Here is a 25,235-nt window from a genome sequence, read left to right on the forward strand (position 1 = left end):
ATAAAAAAATACATTTAACAATCTAATAAACCTCCTGCACCAGTTTGTGTTACTAATATGAGCACAACAACAAAAACAGCTTTTATTTTTTGGAGTCAGGTGCAAAATAAGCTGCTACTTTAGCTACAATCTGTTCACTTATACTGCAGTAATAATTCTCAAACTTTTACTATTGCAGTCAGTGTTTTAGATTACTAATGTTTCTAAGAATAAACTCAGGGATTGTAGGAAACCATTGCGGTCAGGTTAATTAAACTGATTTAAATGTAGAAACATCTCTCAGGGATCTGGATAAAAGCTGTTTGTGTGTTTAGTAGCGCCACCTGTAAGACACTTTCTTGTCGTTTCCAGAGTCCAGATGAATTGAATTTCTTTTCTCTCTATGGAAGAAATGTGTAATCAAAGGTGTGCAGAAGATTAAATTACATTGTCCTCTTTTCTAAAGCGGGATAACATCATAAATGAGAGCAAACACTAAATTAATACATCCTATTCTACAAACGGTTATCCTGATACAGCTGCGTAATAGTTTTTTTTTCTCCCTACGGACCGTCCTTATCAAGACCAATGAACATATCATGGCCGTTTTGTATTACGGACCAGGGGGGAAAAAAAACTCATTTATTGCTTTTTCAAAACATGGAGCGCTTTGTGAGATTCCAGTGACAACCTCGTCCGACGGAAAACAGACGCAGAATGAGGTTTTTTTAGACATTGTTCCTTAAATTGAGTGCATTTTTACTTTGATTAAAGCATTTCTTAAGAGACTTGCCCTTGACTGGACTCATTATGCGGCGATGCGGTTTTGAAGGATGTGTGATTAAACACTGCTCGCCTCTCAAACTCCAAACAGTGACGGTATTTTTCGCTCTGGGGAGTTCACAGAGGTTTTGTACGGGAGCGAGAGAAACAGTAAAGACGTAGCTTAGCATGTCCGCCTTCGACGTTTGGTTAAAGACCTGAAATGGACGGATAAAAATGTTCAGCACAAACGGCTTCATCATATCAAACTCATCAGACTGGAGAGAGGCGTTTGAGGAAATTGCTTTATTCATTCCAGAGCGTCTTTGTCCATGTTTGTTCTGCAAAAATATTTGAGAGATAAAAAATGAGGAAATTGCTTTAAAAAAATGTTTTTCACTGAAATAATTGTAGTGCAAGTCGTTACATTTATTTTTTCTTTTATTTTTGCATCTATGGAATCCTGTAGAATAATTTTCTCCTTGATTTTCTTCAAATGTGTCTTTGAGAACAATACATAAAACCAAATGGTGAGATTAAAGGCTTGATCAATTTTGTGACAACACAAACTGAATCACCTTAAAAAGACCTGCAGCCATTGGAGCAGGAAGGATCACGTTAAAAGACAGTCGTTTCTTCCCACAGTCGCCAGCCTTTCATTGTAAAAACACAAAATCTAACCAAGTATTTTTGGTCTAGATTCTAATTCAAATATCTTAGTTACTTGAAATAAGAACAAAATAACTTACAAATAACTTTTCAGCAAGAAAGGAATTGTTTCAAGTCAATAATTCCTTAATATTGATGAAAAAGTTTAATTAAAATTTTGAGATGGGAAGAATACCTTGTTATAAGTAAAAAATTATCTAACAATAAGAACAAGAAGTTTTTCATCGATATTAAGGAATTATTGACTTCAAACAAGATATTATTTCTTGTCTTATTTCAAGTGTATTAAAATATTTGCATTAGAAACTAGAACAAAATTACTTGGTAATATTTTGTATTTTTGCTGCGTGTGGTAAAAATGAAATATTCCCCATTAAATTGAACAGATTATCAAATTTTCTTAACCAACACATCATACAATACGTTTTTTCTTTATCTAATTAAGGTCTTGAAGACGCTTCACTTTTGTTTGCTGTAGTTATCCTCCCTAACGTTAGGGGTCGCTACTGACTAGATGTATTCTTCACCATGAAGGAGACAAACTATGGCAGCTGTAGTGACGTTGTTGCATGCATGCATGTGACCATGAAAATTATCCCTAAAATCTCGTAATTTAAGATTGATTTTGTGGGGATAAAAATGTAATGAACATGTTTCGTATCGCTCACAAACTTAACCAGTTCAAGGACGCATGATAGTAGCATTGCTAACAGAGCGGTGTGTTGTTTTTAATTATGGTTTATTTTAAATCTACCGCTCTTTTTCGGTCAGATTGCATCTTACCGTCCCACATGAAGTTGTTTCAGGAGGAACACAACGCATCTCCATGGGCCGTGGACGCAGCGCAGCGCGCATCGGGTCCAGTGCCCAGCTGTCTCCGGCTCTGCCATTACTGTAAGGGAATACCCGCCGTCAGCGCTCTAACCCACTCCATCAATCTCTCACTGTCTGACAGAAACTATGCCCACCTGTTCTCCCACAGTCAGCCCGCAGAGGCCACACTTCCAGCCGCTCCACGCCTCATGTTAGGGCTGAAGGAGCCCAGTTTGCTGCTTTAATACTCATTTAATAAAACCTACAAAAAGGCACTTCATTCTTTACTTAAAATACTGCTAATATCTAGGTTTATTAAAAATATTAGCAAGCATTTTTGTCTAGTTTACAGCCAAATATCTTAGCAAACTTAAAATAAGACAAAACTAACTTTCAAATAACTTTTCAGCAAGAAATAGATCTGGTTTTAAGTCAATAGTTCCTTAATATCAATGAAATTTTTCCCAAATTATAACTTATAAAACGGGAAAAAAATATCTTGTTCCACTTTTTCACTACAAAAACGTAAAATCTTACCAAGTAATTTTAGTTTCTAGTGCAAATGAAAAAGTAGTATATTTGACTTATAACAACAAATTATTCCTATATTAAAGGAGAAATAATTATTAGTTGAACTGTTTTTCATCGATATTGAAGAATTATTGACTTAAAACAAGCTCCTATTTCTTGCTGAGAATATTTTGGAAATTAGTTTTGTCTTATTTACGGTGAACTAAGATATTTGCACTGAAATGAGACCAAAATACTTAGTCAGATTTTGTGTTTTTGGAATGGAAAAAGTGTAACACGACATTTTTTAGATTTAGAAACCTCCTTTAAAGCAATGTTGTGGCATCTTGTAAGCTTTACGGATCTTTCAATGTTTAACGTTTCTTTTACATCAGAAAGATATGCATCTTAAAGAAAATACTTTAGATATAAAAGGTGTTTAATCTTTAAAAACATTTAACTCTTCATTAGTTCTGTTTTGGGAAGTGTTTTGCATCACACTGAGCTGAAAGAAGACGTACATCATAAAGAAACAAATCTTTCTGCTAAATATACTCGCTGCTCGTCATCTGCTGCAGAAAGTGTCGGGTTTCTTTGAGCGGGCTTTCGGTTTGTTTAGTCACGGCTCTGAGGAGCCACACAAACCTCCTGCAGAGCATTAAACTGCAGAGGAATGCTGAAGAGTTTAAAACCGCTTCAGAGGGAAGAAAACGTACATAAACTTCATGTTCTTACAAACTAATTAGACTTCTAAACAAACCTTCTTTTGTTTCCATTCCAAATAATTCAGTTTGCTCTGGTTAAAACTACACTGACTCTGGGGGGGAAAAACAGGCAAAACAAACAAATAAAACTAAAAAATTAAATAAATCTACCAACTAATTCCATCTGACTTCCATTTTATGCTTGTAATGTAACAGTTTGGCTCAAATAATCAAAGTTTAATTCAGTTCTGTTCCTTTAAATTGACCCGACTCACAACAGATATCATCTTAATTCAATTTACAACTTAACCATTGCAAGTCAGCTTATTTCACTTCAGAAATATTACAAAAACTAATCACAGCCATTATGTTTAATATAACTGTATCTGCGAATGTTACAGTATGTCCATTGATTGGGACACACTGTATTTTAATCTACCCTGGTGGGTAGATTAAAATAATTCCTGCTGTGTCTTCATGAGTGAGTTTGCATGATTCACACTTTATGTTGAAGTTTGCTTGTTTATGTTTATTTAGTTATTTTTGTTAGACACCCTGGTGAGACGTTGATTGGTCACTGCTACTCTACAAAACTACATTTCCAAAAAATAATCTCTATTTTCTGTCGTCTAAAGTTCTCAGAAGCAGTGATGAATTGTTTCTGCCTCATCCGTAACAAACAATGGATGCATCTTGTCTCAAAAAGTAGATAGATATTATTTCTGGCTATAACTTTGACTTGAAACTTTTGAGAAAAAAGAAATCAGAATTCTGCTTACAAAAAAAAAAGTCAGAATTTTGTGAAAAAGGTCAGAATTCTGACAACAAAGTGAAAATTCTGAGAAAAATTAATTTAATTTCAGAACTGTGAGGGAAAAAGTCACAATTCTGATATTAAATTCAGAATTCTTAGCAAGACTTTTAAAAAATAGTCGTGATTCTTAGATAAATTTCAGAATTCTGGAATTAAAAGGAGAAAAATAGTTTAAATTCTGAGATTTCTCAGATTTGTTCTGAAAAAAAAAAGAGTCAAAGTTCTGAGGTTGAGGTCAGAATTTTGCATAAAAATTCAGAATTCTGAGTTTAAAGTCAGAATTATTAAAGCTTTTTTTCAGTGACCTAATCATCATCTTCCATAATCTGCTGGACTTTTTTATTACAATATTTTATTTGGAGCCTTACAACAAAATTTGACTCAATTTGGACATTTTAAATGAATTACTATAAAGTCTGTCTTTGCTGCTGGTTGGTAAGAGTCAGAAAACATGGAGGGTTTCCATAATAGGTATCAGCTCTCAAACGTCAACAAAGCCTCAACACTCAGGGTGCTGTGTGTGTGTGTGTGTGTGTGTGTGTGTGTGTGTGTGTGTGTGTCAGGCTGGACGTCCGGCCTGCTGGGAGGTAACGCTAAACAAACACCTTACCTGGACAGGTAACCTGAGAGGAGGCGCCCTTCCTCCTCCATACTTCCTAGACGAGTGTTAGCAAGCAGCGCCGGGCCTCGGGGTTTCTCTGTCTGTGTGTGATCCTAATGGAGAAGCAACAGGTGTGTGAGAGACGGAGACAGGAGGGGATGAAGAGTGATTGGTGGTGAACGAAGGCCGGTTGATCTACGGCCATGTTGAAAAGAAGGAAGCAAAGTCCAGTAAAAGCGGGGCTTTAAAGCGCTCAGGTTCTTTTGTTTCAGGTATTTTTAACTCGGATTGGGGGACAACTGTGGTCGAAAGGGTCAGATCAGAGGACCACTGGTAGAAATCCAACAACATGAGAGGAAAGTCCATTTATTTAATGGAAACACCACAATGTTATGTCTTTGTACTTATGTAAGTACAAAGACATATTTTCAATAAAAAACTTTAACAAAACTGGAGGTGTGTGTCTGGTGATGTTTTATTTAAAACAAGTTTGTCTTTTAAGTAAGAGTAGCAATTTTATTACTTCATAATAAAATTACTCAAGCAAAAGAAAAAAGTACAGCATAATTAAAGCAATATTTTCCCCAAATGGTACAAGAGTAAATATAACGGAATAAATTAAGGTAAACATACACATACAGTTCACACCAGTGAATATTCAGAATTTTACAGATACTGTGTTGAATATTGTAGCTGAAAAAATACAAGCAAACGTAGCGGAGAGAACGAAACTTCTCAACAGCAACAAAACCAAAAAACTATTGCAACCTAATAAAATCTGACCACTCTATTACAGGCAGGACAGTAACTGCTTTTCTTTTGACCATATAATTACACAATTTGACATTTAAAAAATAAATTTGGTTAATGGAAACCAATTTAGAACAAAACTCTTGTGTTTCGACTAAAAGGTTTGGCACTAGGATGAGGTTGGGTCGTTTTTAACCGTTTCAAAATTGGTGTATTTCACAAAACTGCAGTAGAAACACTTCCTTCCTACCACCAGAGTCACATGATCAGCAACAATCTGTTACTACTGGTGGAAACCACAAATAGAAGATGACAGGAAGTAGTTGGAGGATGATGACGTGACATGTTTTCTAATGTCTTATCACATGAACAAACTTATTAAAGCATGATTTTAATTGTGTTTTTATTTAATGGAAACATCACAACTTTGAAATTTAGTTTTTTTGTTGACAGTGTAAAGTTTTGCTCACGTGTAATAAAAACGCAGCTACTGACTATTCGTGTTTACTCCTTATAACCCCTCCTTCAGAAAGCAAACTCTTTAACCTTCATCTTCACCAAACTTATAAAGATTTTATTTTAATTATTTTTTTTTTTGCTAAAATGTGCAACAGAATCAAGCAGCTGCATCTTCAGCATGTTTTCTTGCTTTGTTTTTGTTGAAGCAGCAGCACATAAACACCAAAACTCTCCTTGAACTTCAAAAGAACCTCACAGAATCAGAAGGATTGGTTAAACTCAAGTGAATCTTTTGAATCTGGAGCTTGGCAAAGAACCGCCACACTGTTCATGGTTCAGCCCACATTGCAGTTTTCACTTGTCTACTTTAAATCAATGGAAATCATGTGTGATCTAAACAAAGCTCCGTTGGTGTGAGTTCAGCAGCAGGATTTGTTTAACCGTCCAGCTGACAGTTTGGCAGCCGGAGGCAGGATAACAAGAACCGCAGCTGTGCCTCCAGCAGACATGGTTCTCAGTTTGCTTGGTCCATGACAAGCTGATCGACACTTTTAAAGACATTTTTAATGGTTCCCATCACTGAGGTTGTTGATGTAAGCGTTGGCAGTGGGTTTTTCTGTTGTCGTCTGATTTACTGACGCTGAAAAAGGCTGAATGATTCTGACATTTGGCTAGTTTGGTTCTCCGTAAGGCGAAATAAAATAAAATGCTTGTGTTAGACGGATACAGGAAAAGTACAGTTTTATGAGAAATGGATACAGATGTTGACGTGTTAGCTGTTACGCTATAAAGTGTGGGAAGAAGTAAGAAATAACAACACATTGATTAGATAATGTTATCCTGATGTCTCGTAAAATCTCCATAAAATAAATAAACTGACATGCAAGGCTACCATTACAATTAAATTTTATGTTTTCCAACACATGTTTTGAATGTGAACAAAATAAATAAGCATAACAAAAGTCAAAAACCTAGAAAATATAGATGAGAACATTAAATCAAACTCAAACTCATTTTCATCGTCAAGATCATGAATGTTCTCCAACAATCGCCTTATCTATCCCAGATTATAAATTGACATTATTAAAGCTACAAGCAGCAGAGTAGTAGAAGTAGGAATTTCTGCCACCTGCAGGTGGACGTTAGCATCACTGAAACGAAATGTTTTCTACCATTTTTGCAGAAAATTTGCTATAAATTCCCAATTATGCAGCATGGAAAACGTGAGACTCCGTTGGTTTTGAGAGAATTTCAACGATCGTAGAATTGTGAAAAACTGGAGGGATGTAGATGTGAACGCCAAGCAGCCCAGAGACTGCGCTAAAAGCAAAAGGCGCATGGCATTCTGGGTAAATACAACCCACGCAAATGTGTAAGTTTAATGCTAGCGGGAGAAATGATTTGTGTTTGTTTTTTTTACCAGAGACTAAAGAGGAATCCTAAAAGCGCTAAAATCTGAGTCTACTCCATTTTTGTTTACGTTTTAAAGTTGTGCTCAGTGTCTTTTTTAGAGGTTTTGATGTTGCTTCCTTCTGGGGTTCTTCGTGCAGCGCCCCCCACAGGCGAGGAGGGGAACAGGCTTTTCAAAAGGTTTGGTTCGTTTCACAAAGTGAAATGAGAAAGAGAACTGCAGCAGTTGAAAACGTAACAAATGTGGCAACCAGACCTAAATTACTTGGTAACACACAGCCACAGAACCTATAGGGGCATCTGAAAGAGACTAATTACCAGGAGTGTCTTTGGAAGACGGACTATCAGGTGAAAACAGCCTGAATCACAGCTTTTACTAGGAGAGGGTTAAACACTGAAAGGCAAGGCCAAGTGTATCACCTCTAGAAGAACAATGTTAAGTTGTCGACAGCAGTAGCTCAGCCAACAACCCCCTTTAAGAAGGTGTCACAGCAGAACAAAATGCCAAGACTGGAGTCGCTTCAATTCAGTGAAAACCCAGAAACAAAAATGGAGTGGAAATAACAGAAAATAAGGCAAGAGTGAGGACAAGAGGAAAATGATTTCCTCCAGCAGCTTCAGTCGATGCCAGTACACAGGACAACCTAACTACACTGAAAAAACACACAATCTTACCAAGTATTTTAGGTCTCTAGTGCAAATATCTTCAAATAAGACAAAATTAACTTATAAGTAACTGTTTTAAGTACATAGTTCTTTAAAACTGATGAAAATGTACTATTTCCACTGGCAGGTTATTTAAGTTATAACGAGACATTTTCCCATGTTTTAAATAAAATAATCTCCCAGTGTATATACTACTCTTTTTTTATTATTAATAACTAGACATTCATTACTTAAAACAAGCTCCTATATCTCACTGAAAAGTTACTTATAAGTTAGTTTGATTTTATTTCAAGTACTAGAAACTAGACTTAAATTACTTGGTAAGATTTTCTGTTTTTGCAGCGTGGAGACAGGCTGCTAGTCTGTTGCCTGGCAACAGAGACACACAGAACCATTCCTACTGGCAACTGGAACAGACAAATTAGCAGGCATGTCTTTGGAAGATGGAGTACCCAGAGAGAACCCATACATGCATGGAGAAACCGTGCAAAACGCATCCTGAAAGACCCCAATGCTTCCAACTGCAGCCAAAACAGAAACGAGTGAAACACAAAACCAAAACATTATTTTTCTACCTTGAATTGCTTGCAATTTGTGTTTTAAGGTGAACAAAGGCGTAACAATGGGAAGGTTAAAAGGTGAAAGCCCTGCGTCTTTCTTCTTGCTCTCCAAATTGTCACAAGCATTTGTAGAAATGCGGGGAATGCTGCAGAACAGAGCTGGGGGATTCACCCGCTTTTGTCTTGGAGCTGTTCCGCTCCATCTCTCCTATAAACAGCCGTCAACGCCGAGGAAATCCGAGAACTTCACTTAGCTGGGATCTGCTCAGACTGCAGCGATCACCGCCAAAACGACAGAGGACGAGAAAAAGAAATTATCTGACCAAATAGAGGAAGTGGGAAAAAGGATGAGTGTAAGGAATGCACAACAAAAACAAACCGTCTATTTAAATTTGGACAATTTGTCTACAGTTTCCTTCTCATCGTCTCTACAGTGGTGCAAAAATGTTGCAATTTGATTATTGATGTTCCCACTTTCACAGAGATCAGTGCAGAGCATGCCTGAACTTGTGGCTGCTTTTTGGAGGAATGTTTCTGGCGGAAAAAGCTGCCAGATGGAGACGGGAACATTGAGGGATGCCGAGTCCATTCCCAAAGGTTACTATCCTGAAACCTTTAGATGGATTCCTGCTCCAAAACAACTGGATGTAGCTGGGTTTCCACCAACTGTAGAACTGTGAAAAATTACATTACGAAAATAAATTCACTTCATGGAAAATCCGTTTGCATGACTTCTTATAAAATTGTTTGCATAAGATATTAAAGCTGCAGTATGTAACTTTTTTTTTTTATTAACATTTGTTGAAGCTCTAATGGTAAAAGACAAATAACCTGTGAAAGAAAAGAGCTCCTCTGAATTGTCCAAACTCTAATTAGAAGCAACCAATCAGAGAGGCTTGTCTTAGTGCTGTCAGATTGATTGATAGCGCTAAGCCCCGCCTCCTGACTCTGATTGGTTGTTTGGGGGTGTATTTCTTCAGATTGCAATAGTAGCTTCAGAAGGAGATCAGTCTTTTCACAGATCATCTGTCTCATAAACTATAGTGACAGTTTTAACAAATAAGTTATTTTTTATTAGTCACATACTGCAGCTTCAAGTTGTGCCCACAAATTAAGCAAATTCTTCCCATGATTAAATTGTGGCCACAATTTTTTATTTTGTTTTTTTATTTTATCAGCCGTATTGAAATATATTTTTGCAAAACTGGAAAGGAACAGCAGATGCTGGTGAAATGAGAAGAAGTCAGAAAGTAGGAGGAAGTTTTTTTCCCCACCAGAGCGCTCCCAACATTTCACAGTTCATAAAAAGTTGAATTGAATCTGCAGCTCTTGTGTAAAATGTCCGAATACAATTTCCCTCATACAGCTGCTGTGACTCCACCACCTCAATAAGACGCTGACATCTTGTCTGATGGCTGATAGATGATGAATAACTGGAAACACTTCATTCAACAGGGATCAACAACTGGACGTTACTCCTGACGGAAAAGACGAAGAAGACGACAGGAAGTGGTAGGAGGATAATGGTGTTTCCTGTTATGACTTATCACATTAACAATCTTAATTAAGTTCTTATTTTATGGAAACACTGCAATTGTGAAAATGTGGGTTGTTTTTTTCAACATTAGAAGAATATAGACAAGAATTTGCGCAGATTTGTAATGGAACTGACACCAACATTAAAGTTAAGACGTTTCTAACTTCAAAGATCATCTTTTCTAAATATTACATCTCTTCTTGATGACTTGGTTTTTGACTGAAAGTTTTTCAGTTAGTTCACAATTGAAAATTACACGAAATCAAAATAACTTTCCTTTGCATTAACAGTAGCATCTAAAACCAATTATCCGAACCCAAACAAATCAGAAATTGCAGCAGTTACTCCAACATGCTGTTGCCATAGAGATTTAACAACTGGATCGTAACGCAGCTCTAAATTAAAACTGTAAGTTTCCCCTGAAAGACGTTTATCTCATTGAGAAGAAGAATCCGTTTGCACAGCTGGCAGCCATTCAGCTTTTTTAGTGTTAGGAATCAGTTGAATGAGTTGTTAATGTGCGGTGAATGCGGTGGCAAGCGGTTCTGCAGCTCAGAGGAATTAGCGGGCTTCGCATTCCTCCGCGAGGTTTTCAGGATTTCAGAGGGGAAGACGGAAGCAGAGAGAGTTTAATGAGATAAAAATGAAATTATTGATCGTTTTGTTGGCGGTTCATCAGCGCAGCAGGAAGTGATGACTATATAAAAGAAAGACAAGGACATCTAAATGAAATCAACAATGATAAAAGTCCTTTTATTCTTTGTATTTCTTCTCATTGTGTTCCGTTTGGACATTCCTTCAATAAATACTTCATTTAACCTTCGGATGTTTTCGCAGCTGTTCTCAAAAAGGTAGAGGAGAAGCAGGCAGTCCGGCTTCCGTTGTTTCACAAAGCGATCTGCGTTTAGCATTTGGACTTCTGTCCAGCAGGTGCCGAAGAGAAAGCGCAAAAAAAAAAAAAAAAAAAAAAAAAAAAAATCAAACTATGTGGACGAAATATTTTCAAACGCTTGGGTTTAATTTTTCCAACTTGGTCAATTACAGCTTCAAACTGTAATTGACCAACAATTACTGTCGGAATTGTATCAACAAGAGTCTTTTCCAAATAAAATGAGAGAATTGTCGTATGTGTTCATCCCCCTTTTACTCCTATACCCCCAAAAACAAAATCCACTGCAAACAACTGAATCCAAAACTGTCGTTCATCTGGTTCATCTGCTTGAACATATTCTGGTTTAAATCAATCAGTCTACGTGTTAAAATGGTTGCATGAATATGAATCAAAGACTAATCAAACCCCAAATCGCCATTTTTTTATTTTTTATTTTGCAGATAAACTGTAAAATTTGGTCTCTAAAGATGCTATCTTTAGCATCTTTATGTCAAATGTCAAATGTTGTTGACATTTTCATGTAAATTTGTTCACTTCTGCAATATTTGACCTAAAACTGCCTCAGTGCTGCCCTCTTGGGTTGAACAGTTGCCACTGCAGTTGAATTTTTCTATTGGTTAAACCGTACAGCCCCGGTTCAGGCATAAAACCACCTCACTCAGACGCGCCCCCTGCTGGCGAGACAAGAGTTGAAATTGCGAGCTTTGATCGATAACATTTCTAGCCAATAGAAAATTTATTCTACTTTCCATCCAGTCTCACTGAGCTTGTGCTGTTTTGCAAAGAAGAAAAGCTAAAATCCCAGTTTCTGCACCTCTCAGGTACAAAATCTTCTGGCTTCTTCACTGAATATTGGCAATTAATTTTGACTACCATACTTAATTTCAGTCAGAATTACTGTAAATTGAGTGATTACTAATCACATGGTATTTTTTCTGTTGGTTTCTGTCCTTGCTATTACTTATGAAACTGTCTGTTTTGTCGGAATTTGAGCCAAATGAATAGAAAATTGAGCTGGAGTTATTTTGTGAAAACAAGGTTGAAAATTCCCATATTTTCTTCATAATTTTGAATAAACTCAACATTATCTATAAGAAAAGTAACCAGAGGGGATTATAGGATTCCAAACAGAAAGAATGTTAGCTTCCTCTCACAGGTGCTGGAACTATTTTTTAGCTCGTAATGAAATCTGTCAGTAAATTGGAGCTTTCCGCTTATTCTTACAACTTTTTATTAATAATTTTGTAATTTCACAACTTTACATTTAAAGTGTTAGCCTTATTTATACCATTAACTTGCCAAAAACTGCAGGAAATTACATGTACATGGCTAAATCCTGCACACTGTATGAAGCTGTGAAGTGCTTAATAAATGTTCATTTTTCCTTTTAAATTAATTAAAAGAAGTGAAACATGAGCAAATACACTGGGAAAACAATTAATTGAAACTGCACACATTTAAACTGTGAATGACTACAGATCTGCTAGCTGATAAATGATCATAAATATAAAATGCTAAAACTGTGCAATATATCCATCCATCCATTTTCTGACACCCTTTTCCATAGAGGGGTCAGGAGGTGCTGCTGCCTCTCCAGCTACGTTCTGGGCGAAAGGCGGGGTCACCTGGACAGGTCACCTGGACAGGTCACCAGTCTGTCGCAGGACAACACAGAGACAGACAGGACAAACAACCCTGCACACACACACACACACACACACACACACACTCACACACACACACACCTAGGGAGAATTTAGAATTTAGAATTTAGAGAGACCAATGTAAGAGGAAGCCAGAGAGAACAGGGAGAACATGCAACCGCCATGCAACAAGACCCCGGGCTGGGAATCGAACCCAGGACCTTCTTGCTGCAAGGCAACAGAGCTACCAACTGCTCCACTGTGCAGCCCTGTGCATTATATGTTGTGATTAATAGATAATGATGTTAACGAGTTATTAAAGCACTGAATCAATGGCAGCCTGATTGAAAGGAGGCTCTTGTCCCTGAACTCAGCTCTGTTTCACTCAATTAGCACGTCACACCTTCTCAGTCTGAATTAACGTTCGCGTCTTTGTAAAACCTCTTTCTTTCTGGGTTAAATGCTCCAGTGAGAAACGGAAAATTAAATACATGAGTGTTTGTGCGTATTAACAACAAAAGGACAGGAGCACTCCATCCTTTTCATGTCTGTCGTCACCAGAGTCAGAGGTTGAAATTAATCTACAGCTGTCTCCGCGTCGCTGAGAAACACAACATATGGAGCGGCTCTTGTTCAACTTCTTCCTCCTTTTCTCATTTTGCTTCCAATTAGTGAATGAAACCAATACAACTTTTGAAATCTTAATTTCTCCCAGGAAACGCAACACATGTACATTACAATACCGCATAATGATGAGAATCTTTTGCTTTTTTCGTTAGTCTGCATTAAAAAGCAAAAAAATAACTAAAAATGACTAAGGACAATTGAAAACAAATATTTACATACACTCCAGAAACAAACATTTAACTCTGTTTTTATAAATCAGACAATTGTTTTCATGCTCTTATTTTGAAGTAGGTAAAAATTGCAGTGTTTCTGTTTTTTGGTATGTATTTTTGGTCTAGTTCATAGCGTAAATATATTAGTACACTTCAAATAAGATAAAATTAATTCACAAGTAACTTTTCAGAAAGATGTAGCTGCTTCTTTTAAATCAATAGTTATTTAACATTGAAGACAAATTTCGAGTTCCATTAACAGATTATTTCACTTAGAACAAAACAATTTTGACATGTTTTAAATGAAAAAAATCTGCCAATGGATTAAGTATTTTCTCATCAATATTAAGGAATTATTGGCTTAAAACAAGCAGCTACATCTTGCTGAAAAGTTGCTTCTGTTTACTAAGGTATCTGCACTAGAAAGTAGACCAAAAATACTTGGTAATATTTTGCGTTTTTGCAATGTTGCCACTGAATAAGATGAACCTAAACTCAAATTAAATAATTTGTTCTGATACATAAATCATTGTAAGTGTTATATCTACTTTTAATTATAAATACTAAGTCCCACAGTGAGGAATAGAAACACAAGCTGCTAAAACTTAACACTTAGAAATGGGTTTTGGACAGTGGTGTGTTTTCCCCTCCAGTTACATCACACCAGTTGTCCCAGAAGGGCCGGACTCCACTCACACTAAATGGCCCCTTTATTAGGGTCGGAGGCTCAGCTTGCACGCTGCACACAGGGACAATGTGTGTGTGTGTGCGTGTGTGTGTGTGTGTGTTTACCAAGTTGAAGAGCAGTTGTCGTTGACAGCTGCACGAGTGCAAGGAGAGAAAGAGTCAAGTGGCTTCAAATAGTCGACGTTCCTCTCATTCATCATGCTCTTCTTCTTCTTCTCAGCAGCCACTGGTGTGAAGTTTACATTTTTTCATGTTGACAGTCCTGGAGATATTTGGAAGGTAATGATTCATAAAATGTCCAGAAAAAAAGACATGAAAAGGGACAGATTAATCTCCTATCCTAAATTAAAAGGTTTGAAAAATATTCCACACTATCCAAATAATTTATTTCTATTGGTTTGTCGTTTTTAATCCATATATAAATCTAAAACGTATTTAATCTAAATTACCGTCCAGCTATGAGTCTGAAAATGGACTTTGTTTGTAATCCAGTGAAGTTAAATCATTTATTTATTGTGTAACAATATGCATTAGTAAAGGTCTCAAATCTTGAAGTTATAGTTAAGAACAAAAATACAATAAAAAAAATATTATTTGAAATAAAATGGGATGTAAACAACTTTAGTACATATAAGTGGGTTCAAGAATTAAAGTTATTAAATAAGTTATTATAAGGAAAAAGTCAGAATTATGAAATTAAATATAAAATTCTGAGATTAAAGTCACATTTTTATTTTTCACAGTGGACATTCTCTTCCATAATTATAAATTAGGTAAGTAAACATAATCTAACCAATCTGCTGCGTGTCCCATTCAAAGCATCAAAGCACATATAAGATCAAGAAAACAGAAATAAAAAACTATTTTTAAGCACCATGGAGTCGGAACATTTACTTTACCCCACAATTTGAACAATTCCTGTCAATAAGAAGTCACTTTTTTCTCCATTTCTTCTTCAATCTACCAATCAGCACCTTTGACCCCTGACTAGACAGAATGCCACCGTGTACCGGTGAATGAGGTCGACGTGTTTCACATTCAGAGAAAGAAAATCACCACCAGGTGCTGCTTAATGAAGCAGCTGGGGGATAATTATTTAGTTTCTTGTGAGATTATTACATTCACCACATATTTCAATGTGCCAATTAGATCCTATCAGATGATATAAACATTGTGTGACATTATGTGACGTACTGACTTGCCGTATATTTATCAGCCATTTTTACATCAAACTGTGGAGCGTTTTAGAAACTCCAGGTCAGAGTTGCGTCTCTTTACGTCAACTGCTGCGTGTCAGGTGGGTGCAGACGTTCAGAGACACGTAGTGAACTCCAGTGTGTGGGTTCAGATGACATCACAATGACATCACAATGACATCACACACATTAGGGTCAAATAGGCAACAGGAGGCATGGATTAGCTAACAAACCGCTGTGTAGCAGACACTCGGCAGAAGGCAGGATGAACAACTGAAATGAAATTATGTGATATTTGCATATAAAATAAGAACTGCTCCAGATTCTGCTCTGGTCCTCCCCTTGTGCCTGTTCTCCGTCTCAATTGGTACCAAATAAAGAGCTTGTATGTAATAACAGTGCTTTGACAGATCATCGCCAAACTGATTTTTCTTTTGTAAAAATCACTTTTTTGTTGAAAGATGATTTAGCCAAAAAAAAAAAAAAAGACGTATGTCATTATTTTTGGAAGGTGATGATATGAAATATTTAGTCTGAACTTACCAATGATTTTACTTTCATTGACAGTTTTTTTTATTTTGCTTTACACTCGTGGGTAAATCTTAGAGATTTTATCCTCACAACTCAACTTGAAATAATTTTCTGTCATATGAGCTTTAAATCATTAAAAAAAGTAAATATAATTATATTTTTTTAGAAATTCTGAGTACATTTAAGAAGTCAAACGTAAATTCTGAATTATATTTCAGAGCACAAAAGAAATCAGAACACCAACGATTTATCGGGCAGGTACTTCAGATTTTTGGCTAAATTTGCAACTACACAAATAAAAAGACACTAATGTAAGTAAAAGTGATAAATGATAAAATAATTAAAAATGATAAATGTTTAACCCTTTTTATTGCTGTTACACACCAACCATGATCAATTAAATACTGATTGACCAGAGATTGGACCTTAAACTTGACTCAGACGATCTCGTTCCACTGATTGTGAGACTTCAAGCACCATTTGAATGGACCTCTGTTGATTAACTCTAAAGGAGAATATTTATGTTAATGTTAAATAGTTTTCATCTATTTGTTATTATTTTTTAAAAATCAGATTTCACTTTGACAGTAAAGGGTTAAAAACATAAAAACGTTAAAACCTCCAATAGTAAGAATACGTTTAGGCTCTGTATATTTGCTGAAATACTTTTAACTTAAAGCCATATTTAAACTCAGCATATCCCGCTTTGTCTGACTTTAAGATAATTAAAACATAAATATTTTTGTTGTCAACCAGGAAAATGCTTTCTGTCAAAGCTTGATTTCAAAATAAAACAGAAAACCGTGTTGGCTGCGATCTTTTCTGAATCTGTAGATTTGAAATTTATTCACTTTGTGCAATACCGTTAAGGACAATGTCACTGTACACTCATAAAACAGGATTTACAGTTAGCATGCTTCGCCTTGATGCCGTTTTCAAACCTTCGTTACGGTTTGGACGTGGATGAGGTTTTCTGTTGCAGCTAAAGTACTTCAGAAATCAGTTAAGGTCCAGAAAATCCGAATAGTTTAGTTTGTTTTTTGTTGTTTCTGAGCCGATGCGTCCAGTCGGAACGTGATTCCCCCGAACACCGAAGTGTCCAGACTATTCCTGCTTTCATCGTCTGCCAGGTCCAGCACAGCCATAACAGTCCCAGTAAGGAAGGGTCTGCCAAGTCCTTCGAGTGCGAAACCCACATGTGTTTCTGTCCGTCTGTCCCTCCGGACGTTTCTTTTTTTTTTCCCAGCTCAGGAATGTAGTCCCTCCCTGTCACAGAAGCACAGAGGCTTTTGTCTTTGTCCGTATCCGTTCAGATCGGTTTCCCTCCTGGCTTTCTGAATCCACGCTTGCTTAGCATCCACGCTGTCGGCATTCAGCTCAGCAGGGCTGCATGTTGCTGCCGCCGCCGCCACTGCTGCACAGTCCACTGTAGCGCAGAGCTGCAAGCAGACCAGAACCTGTTACAGCCCCTTAAAAAACGGATTTCTGCCTCAGTTTCTTAGAGTTGGAGGGAGAAAAAGGCCAAAATAGAAAGAGGAAGATGAGGAAGAGTTTCTAAAACCAGTACAAATCCTTGCTTTTATCCTGCGCCTGCAGACCTGAGAAAGATGAGAAAGAAAGGGAGGAAGAGTAAGACAAGATAAAGGCAAGAAAAGGAAGATTAGACACTGACAAGAGCTTGTTGATAAAAGCAGTAGGAAGTGGCCCGAGGCGAAGAAGGAGGAAAAAAGCAACAGCAGCAGAAAATGGAGTGAAGGTGCCGACTGACGGACGTTTTGTTCGTTAAAAGCACTTTGTGTAATTCGATCCGAGGGACAGAAACAGATTTTAATTTAATCCTAATTTTACACCATAGCTGCGTTTACATTAAACTTAAAAATCGCACAAATTGGTTCATTGGTTCACTAAATGGAAACATGGAAATTTAGAAAAAAACTCTTCTCTTCACACGGGTCACATGATCAACAGCCGGATGTTGCTACTGGTGAAAACGACAAAGAGGAAGATGACAGGAAGAGGCATGTTTTTAATGACTTATCCCAACTTATTCATGTGGGATTTTAATGCAGTTTATTATTTAACAGAAACGTCGTAATTGCAAAATTGTATTTTTTCAACATTTGTGGAATATCAACAAAGTTTTGCCAAAATGTGTTTGGTCGATAAAACAACTGCTAAAATTTGATGCAACTTCATTTTTGTTTAAATTTCATGAAGAAGGAAGTTGCGCTGAGTGTTTTCTTCAGCGTCTTTTCCTGCAGCGCCCCCACAGACCAGGAGGGGAACAGGTTTTTCAAAAGGTTTGGACTGTTTGAGACAGCAGTGTGAAAGTGAACCTCAGCTGAAAATGTAACAAATGTTGCATATTTGGTGGCCAATCAAAGCCAGTCTACCAGACTATCAGCAGTGAAAACAATCTTAGTTCTTATGCCCAGTAGCTGTTCACTCAAACTGAGTTCTCTGCTTTCTACAGGAAGTAAGATACTGCCTGTTAATTTCTCCGTCACACAACCCCAGCTGAAACACTAAATTAATGAAAGATGTCGACTGATTTCTGAGGACTAACGTAACGTACCCGTGTCTATGTTGAGTCCGATCTCCGCTCCAGCTCCGGCGAAGGCGCCGCTCCAGGCCGACCCCGTCCCCGACTCCCCCTTCCCGCCGAGGTCGCAGGGCGAGGAGCTGGGCCCCGGCACCGAGCTGCCCGACGACAGCCGGTGGTGCGACCTCACCGACGGCACCAGCAGGGAGCCGTACCTCGGGTCGAACGCCGCGCCGTACATCTCATGGACGCCTGGGCGAGAGTAGGCTGAGCTCTGAGCGCTAATGGCGCCCCCTAGCGAATAAGGGTGGTGGTGGTGATGGTGGTGGTGCGACGGGTGCCAGGTGTCGGGGCTGGGCTGGTGGAGGTGGCTGTGCAGGGAGCTGGAGGAGTAAGGGTCGGCGGGGAAGGAGATGTCTGCGTGGGGGGCGGACAGAGCGCTGCCCAGCGTGGAGGAGACCGCCGGCTGGTAGGAGCTGTTCCAGAACGACGGAGGGAAACTCCTCTGACTCATGGGGAAGGAGCCGTCTGAGAAAACCCAAATCATGGAGTCACTTCAAAAAACATTCAGTAAAATGTTTAGGAAAGACAAAAGCCCAGTCCGAAGAACTGAAACTTTTAAATATTCAAATTCTTCATGTTTTTGTACGTTCATTTGGGTTTCTGCTGCTTATAAAAACTGAACAAGTGCTTAAAAAGCAAACTAGGCGTTTTTTGGCAATAAGTCAATGATTTTTGGAGTCTGGAAAATGAGCTGTTTCAAAAACCTTCAAAATATGTTACAAATCAGAAGCACTGCACCGTTGCCTACTAACCCCTGTAGACTTCGGCTGTTACCTAGCAACCCACGCTGAGCTCCAGCACATTTTTTTTAGCTGATTTTACTGTTATCCAATGGCTGCTGGAAAAGACAAGTGTGTTGTTGTTGACTTAACCATCCAGAAACCACTGGCTGCATTCTTGTTGGTTGTGCAGGAGGCTCTACTAGTGCTTTTCAAAGATATATGGTTGTGTAATTGTGCATCTGTTTGCTGCCATCTTCATGTGTGAGTGTAAACGTTGAGGTTTAAGAAGCCTAATAAAGTTTACCAAGTTGAAGAGCCTAAAAAATAAGTAAATAAATGAGTATAACCGTATAAGGAGTTTAAATATAAAGCTTTATGCATCAATTCTGCAGTTTCTTGCAATTTAACATGCTGTTTGCCAACAAAATGAATTTATACCAGTATTTAGGAAGCAGTGAAAAATCTAATAGTTTTCTCTGAACACAGCAAATCTACTTGTTGAATCTAAAGTTATTCAGTTACATAAAAATACTGTAATTTTAAAGGTTTTGTGCAAATGCATTTAAAAAGTAAACCTCACTGTGGTTTACAGTGGAAAAAATATATCTTAGTACAATTGTTTTAATCAGTTTGTTATTTGAAAAGAAAAGCTTGATTTATAGTGTAAAAATGATTAGCAGGTCAAAGGCAGAAAAGATTGAATATTTTTTTGTCTAATAACCAACAGCTTGAATCATCAAATGACTTTGAGTTTAATAGAAAACAAATAAAGATTAGAGACGCCTGGATAAAGAAACTATTAAAAAAATCTTGTAATTCCTCAAATTTTTGTTTGATCCAAAACAACCTCCTTTAGAAAAACTGCAGCACATTATTTTCTCTGCTACATGTTGATTTTGTTTTAGGAAAAAGAAACTGGACTCAATCACTGTTTTAAATTGAAACCCTGATTGGTCCGTTTCTGTGCCGATAAACTGATCTGAAATCTGCACAAAGCAGCAGAGATGAAATCAGGAGTGTTCTTGATTTATTACAATACTTTGAGCTTTAATTAGACTTTGCTTTTAATCAGCTCATTTGGTTAAATAAAAGGTTAAGTAAATGAATAAAAATTGTTTTAGTAATTGATTATTCTATCAATTAATAGGATAAAAAATACAGATATAACCATATAAGTCTTTTTACATTAGAAATATATTAAAGATGTAAATAAAAAAATATTAAATTTATTTTTTTAAGTAAGAAATTAAACATTTTATTGCTTCCAATGCAATAACAGAAATCCTTCAGTGAAATTGAACAGAGCGAAGTACGACTAAAACATATTTATGTTTTTTATTTTAAATACATAATGTAGATTTGTTTTGTACAGCTTTGGTTTAATTAATGCTCTCAATAGGTTGGGTTTTTGAGTCTGTATACTGCAGTTAACGATTAATTGACTACAAAATTTCAATGGCCGATTAATCACTTATAAGCCGATTAATCGTTTCGTAGAAATGATTCTACAGAGAATCACAGTTCATAGACCAATGAACTGATTCAAGATGCTCAAAAATTTATTTTAGTCTGCTTGATTGTTTGTAGAAATGTATTTTGAATGATTATTTGATAAGAAAAAGCCAGGCGGCTAAACTGACCTAATACTAATAATTTAAGTTACAGAATTTATACGTTTAATTTTGATTAAATATAAACTGATGGACCCTGCAGCAGACAGGTGACCCGTCCAGGTGACCCGTCCAGGTGACCCGTCTCTCGTCCAGAACGTTAGCTGGAGAGGCAGCAGCATCTCCTGACCCCACTGGGGACAAAATGGATGAATGGATAAACTGATGGAACAGTTTTAAGAAAATGTCTTTTCCTCTTGTCACTTACAAAATTTAACCTCAATATCCAAAACGTTTGAACAGATAAATTAATTTCAGAATCAAATCGTGAAACTAAAAGTCGAATCTGTTGACACTGAAAGATTTCCAACACTGTATTGTTCAGTTTCGGTTGAATTACTGCTCTGAATATGTAGTTTTTCTGCATCTGTATACTCCAGTTAAAGATTAGTTCATTACTAAAATCGTTTCCGTCCCACAATACTTCTTCTGTTTGCACTAAAAACTGAAATAAATGTTGTAAATGTTGGACTTAAAACTATCGTACGGCTGCAGTGTTGAAGTGGAAACAAGTTCAGCTGGAACTCCGTTGGCAGATTATTAAAGTTGCGTTGAACCGGCTGAGCGGCGGATCCACCAACCTCTGGGCGCTTTGTTCCCGCTCGGCGTCGGGTACGCGCTCGTCTGGCTCAGGGCTCGGCTGAAATGCTCGTCCACCACCGTACTGATGTCACCCTGGAAGTAGGTGAACAGGACGCAGCGGGAGCTCAGGTACTCGGCGCCTGGTGGCAGCTCCTTGTCCTCCTCTTTGATGGCCGGCGGCCCTGAGGGGCCGAGTCGGCTGCTGAGCTGCTGGGGGTTTTCCATTTTGGAATAGAAAGCCAGCTTCTGGGATAAAAAAAACAAACATACATCGTGTGTTTTTGTTTGTTTTGATGCAACTTACTGCCTGTTATTATTACCAACCTAAAAAAAACCTTGACCTCTGACCTGCAAACCTCTTAGAGGTTTATTTCAGGATCAGATGACACGGGGGATGTTTAGTTTGAATTTCACATCTAATACAAACACGGAAACTTTGAAATGATTTGTTTCCTGATGTCTTTAACGTGCATGTTGATGAAATCAGTTTTGCTGCTTCTATTTTCTGATTAAAAGCCCAAATGTTCGCAGGATTCCTAAACATGCATGTGGGAATATTCTGTGAAATAAAAAAATCAGCTGTGAAACTGCTCATTATGACGGCAGGTGTTTAGGTGGCGGACAGAGTGAGTTTTCACACTATGTGAAACATGTCTGCATGTTGACTGGGAGTTTTATACAGAGAGAAAAAACTTTTAAAAAGTCTGACCAGAGCAGAAAACAGACCTGCTGCCTCTAGACACAAATCTAAAATATTTACAAACTAGTTTTTATTTTACATGCAATTAGCCTTAGTACTCCTGCCTCACAGTTATAAAGATTAGCTGGATGTATTTACTATAATATATATTTTAAATGCATATTGTGTTAATAAATGCCTAAAACTTTGAAATACTGCAATTTATAATCGGTTTTAATTTAATATTCTTAACTTGTGCAACAAGACAGAAATAAATGAAAAACTGCAAAATCTGACTGATTTGCTTGCAGATAATTACATTTTTTATTCATTAAAAGTATTTAAAACTATCCACCACTCCGGTTTTACATGTTCAGTAACTTCTTTAAGTTGAAGAAAACATCTTTTTATGTCTTCATGATGAAGTTTTAGACGGATTTGAATCGCTGGTCACATGAAAAACAATCTAAACTGAGTTTAATTAAGATTATGTTATGAATTTAGACCGACGTGAAGAGAAGCCGTGCGGAAACGCAGCGTACCTGGTGGTGGTAGGGGCTGTAGGAGCTGAAATAAGGCTGAGGACCAAACACTTGGTACATCACATCCAGGCAGTTCATGGCGAACAACTCACGAAGAAGAACCAAGCGTCATCGAGAGCGGCTCAGGACGGACGGAGAGACGGAATCGGTAAAGTCCAAGCCGGTGCTCAACTCCTCCGCGCGCTCTCTGCGTCCCGGACCAGAGAAGGAGCGACCCCACGGCCCCGCCTCCTCCCACCGCACGCGCACACACCCACCAATCAGGAGCCAGAGCTCCACCTCTGCCTTAATGGCCTTTTAATTAGGAAACATGAAACAAATCAGAAGCTGCAGCTGCGCAAAAGTTTTCCAGTGAAGGTTTGAAGGTATTAATTTTTACCCTAAAATGATTCCACTTGTTTTAAATTTGTGCACTGCTCATTTCTGTACATCTCCCCTCTGGCAGGACACAGGTTTTTATATATATAATTTTATTAGTTTTCATGGAAATTTGGGCGCGTTTTCATCTCTTTTGTGAAAGGTTCTTACAGCTGACCACGCAGTTAGAGGACAGAAGAAGAAACGACAGAAACAAAATTATTTATCAGCTCAAATAAACAAATTAAACCTGGAATAATCCAGAAAGCACCTGAGTGGATTCCCTCCAGAAACAAAAGCTCCTTCTGAATCACATCTTCATACAGAAGCATAATAGGGCCACTGTAGATGAGACAATAAAAAAGAAAATGAAAATTTCTGCCAAAATAACTAAGAAATTTTGATATTACTGTCAGAAACTTCCAAGAGCTTTCTAGAAAATTTCTGAGACTAATCTCAAAATGTATTGTTTTTTCTTGGAAATCATTCACTTTTCAAATTCAGAAAGGTTTGAGTTTTTTAATTTTTCTTTGAAAAATAATTGTTCATTTTCAAATCTTGTTTCTTTTTTTTCAGTTGTAATTTTTTTTTCTCTTTTGAACAAACTTTGTGGCCCCAATTTAGCTCCAGAAGTAATGCAGGTTGACAAGACTTTCATGCACAAAGTTTCTTCCTGAACTTTTCGGGCAGGAGAGGAAATGCAATCCCTCTAAATGACATAAAATTCATAAAATATCGTCCAAAAAGAGGAGAGCAGGGATTAAACATCCTGATCTGAAGTCAGGATAGATCAGACAGAACCCAAACATCTCCTAAAATTGTATAATTAATGATATCGGCCAGCGAAAGCTCAAATAAACAAGCCACTTCAAATGAAATGTTATATTTAGAATGGGTGCAGTGCTGCTCTCATTCCTCCTAGTTGTAGGTTTCCAAAGCAGCTGCAAAGAATGTCGCAGCCACCACCTGCTAATTGGAAGAGTAAACAAATTAAACCAACCAATGAGAAGAATGTTAAGCTACGGACTCCTGGGATTTCTCAGCGGCCTCCTGAACTCAAGAGGTCAGATTGTTTGGTTCCAGTTTGAGCCAGGAAGTTGCTGGTCACCATCTATTGCACCCAAAACTCACAATAATGTGTTTGTCATCTCAAAACAAGCAAACGTTCATTTAAAATCATGTAAAGTTTTTAAAAAGCTTAAATTCTGAGCTCAGAATCACTAAATTTCAGTGCAGTTTCAAACATAAAAATAAACAATGACATCTAAAAATGCTCGCAGGGATTTAGTTTTATCTAAAATAAACATCTATAGATAAATGGAAGAATCCAAGTCTGAAAATTAGCCATAATTTATTTTATTAAGCTGAAAGTCTCTTATGATTATCATCTAAGCGCTGCATAAATTTGATTTTACCTGCAAAACATTTTCTCACATTAAAAACAGACTGCAGGTGTTACTAATATCCGATTTAGTCATTTTTTAAAATGAAAACTGGAATTATTAGATATTATACTGTTGACTAGCAGGGACTCAGGTGCAGGTTGTGTGATGAACTAAACATAAATAAAAAAATTATGTTTTTTATAAACATAATTTATTTAAAAAAAAATTATCAGTGATCCTCATTCTGCTCTGGACCTCCCCTTGTGCTTGTTCTCTGTCTCACTCAGTAGCAAAGGATGGATGGATGGATGGATGGATGGATGGATGGATGGATGGATGGATGGATGGATGGATGATGTAATAAATTTCTTAAGCTGGTCTTGTTTTTCAGTGTATTATTAATCAAAGTAAACTGTAAGCAGGTGGGTTTTTAGCCTTGATTTAAAGGAAGTCAGTGTTTCTGCAGTTTTGCAGTTTTCTGGATGTTTGTTGGTGAATAGAAGCTGAATGTTTGGTTCTGGTTCTGGGGATGCAGAGGGACTTTAAATGGACTTTAAAAATGGGTCATGTGACTAAAAACTGTTTAAGTCAAACGATGAAAGCCGGAAAACAGTTACAAGGAATTACTCAGCTGTTTTTTTAGGCTGTAACTTCCTAGTGAGCACATTAAT

The 25,235-nt window shown here is 37.3% G+C and overlaps 1 protein-coding gene and 1 long non-coding RNA gene across 2 annotated transcripts; both read right to left on the reverse strand.

The window, feature by feature from the left end:
* Nucleotides 1-297: 297 nt before the first annotated feature.
* Nucleotides 298-14,541, reverse strand: LOC122825220. The gene is made up of 4 exons (XR_006369596.1): nt 14,401-14,541; nt 4,862-4,965; nt 2,194-2,302; nt 298-380 (listed from the first exon to the last, which is right to left on the reverse strand). It is a non-coding gene; the product is annotated as an uncharacterized LOC122825220 (long non-coding RNA).
* A 2,297-nt stretch (nt 14,542-16,838) lies between these two features.
* Nucleotides 16,839-23,094, reverse strand: vgll2a (vestigial-like family member 2a). Its single transcript, XM_044106426.1, is given in 5 exon segments — nt 16,839-17,410; nt 17,412-17,461; nt 18,598-19,092; nt 21,601-21,847; nt 22,823-23,094. Coding segments are annotated over 5 exon segments (1,011 nt in total). The 5' UTR covers nt 22,901-23,094; the 3' UTR covers nt 16,839-17,269.
* Nucleotides 23,095-25,235: the final 2,141 nt, after the last annotated feature.

This window comes from Gambusia affinis, linkage group LG22, assembly GCF_019740435.1.
Source record: "Gambusia affinis linkage group LG22, SWU_Gaff_1.0, whole genome shotgun sequence".
Classification (NCBI taxonomy): Eukaryota; Metazoa; Chordata; class Actinopteri; order Cyprinodontiformes; family Poeciliidae; genus Gambusia; species Gambusia affinis.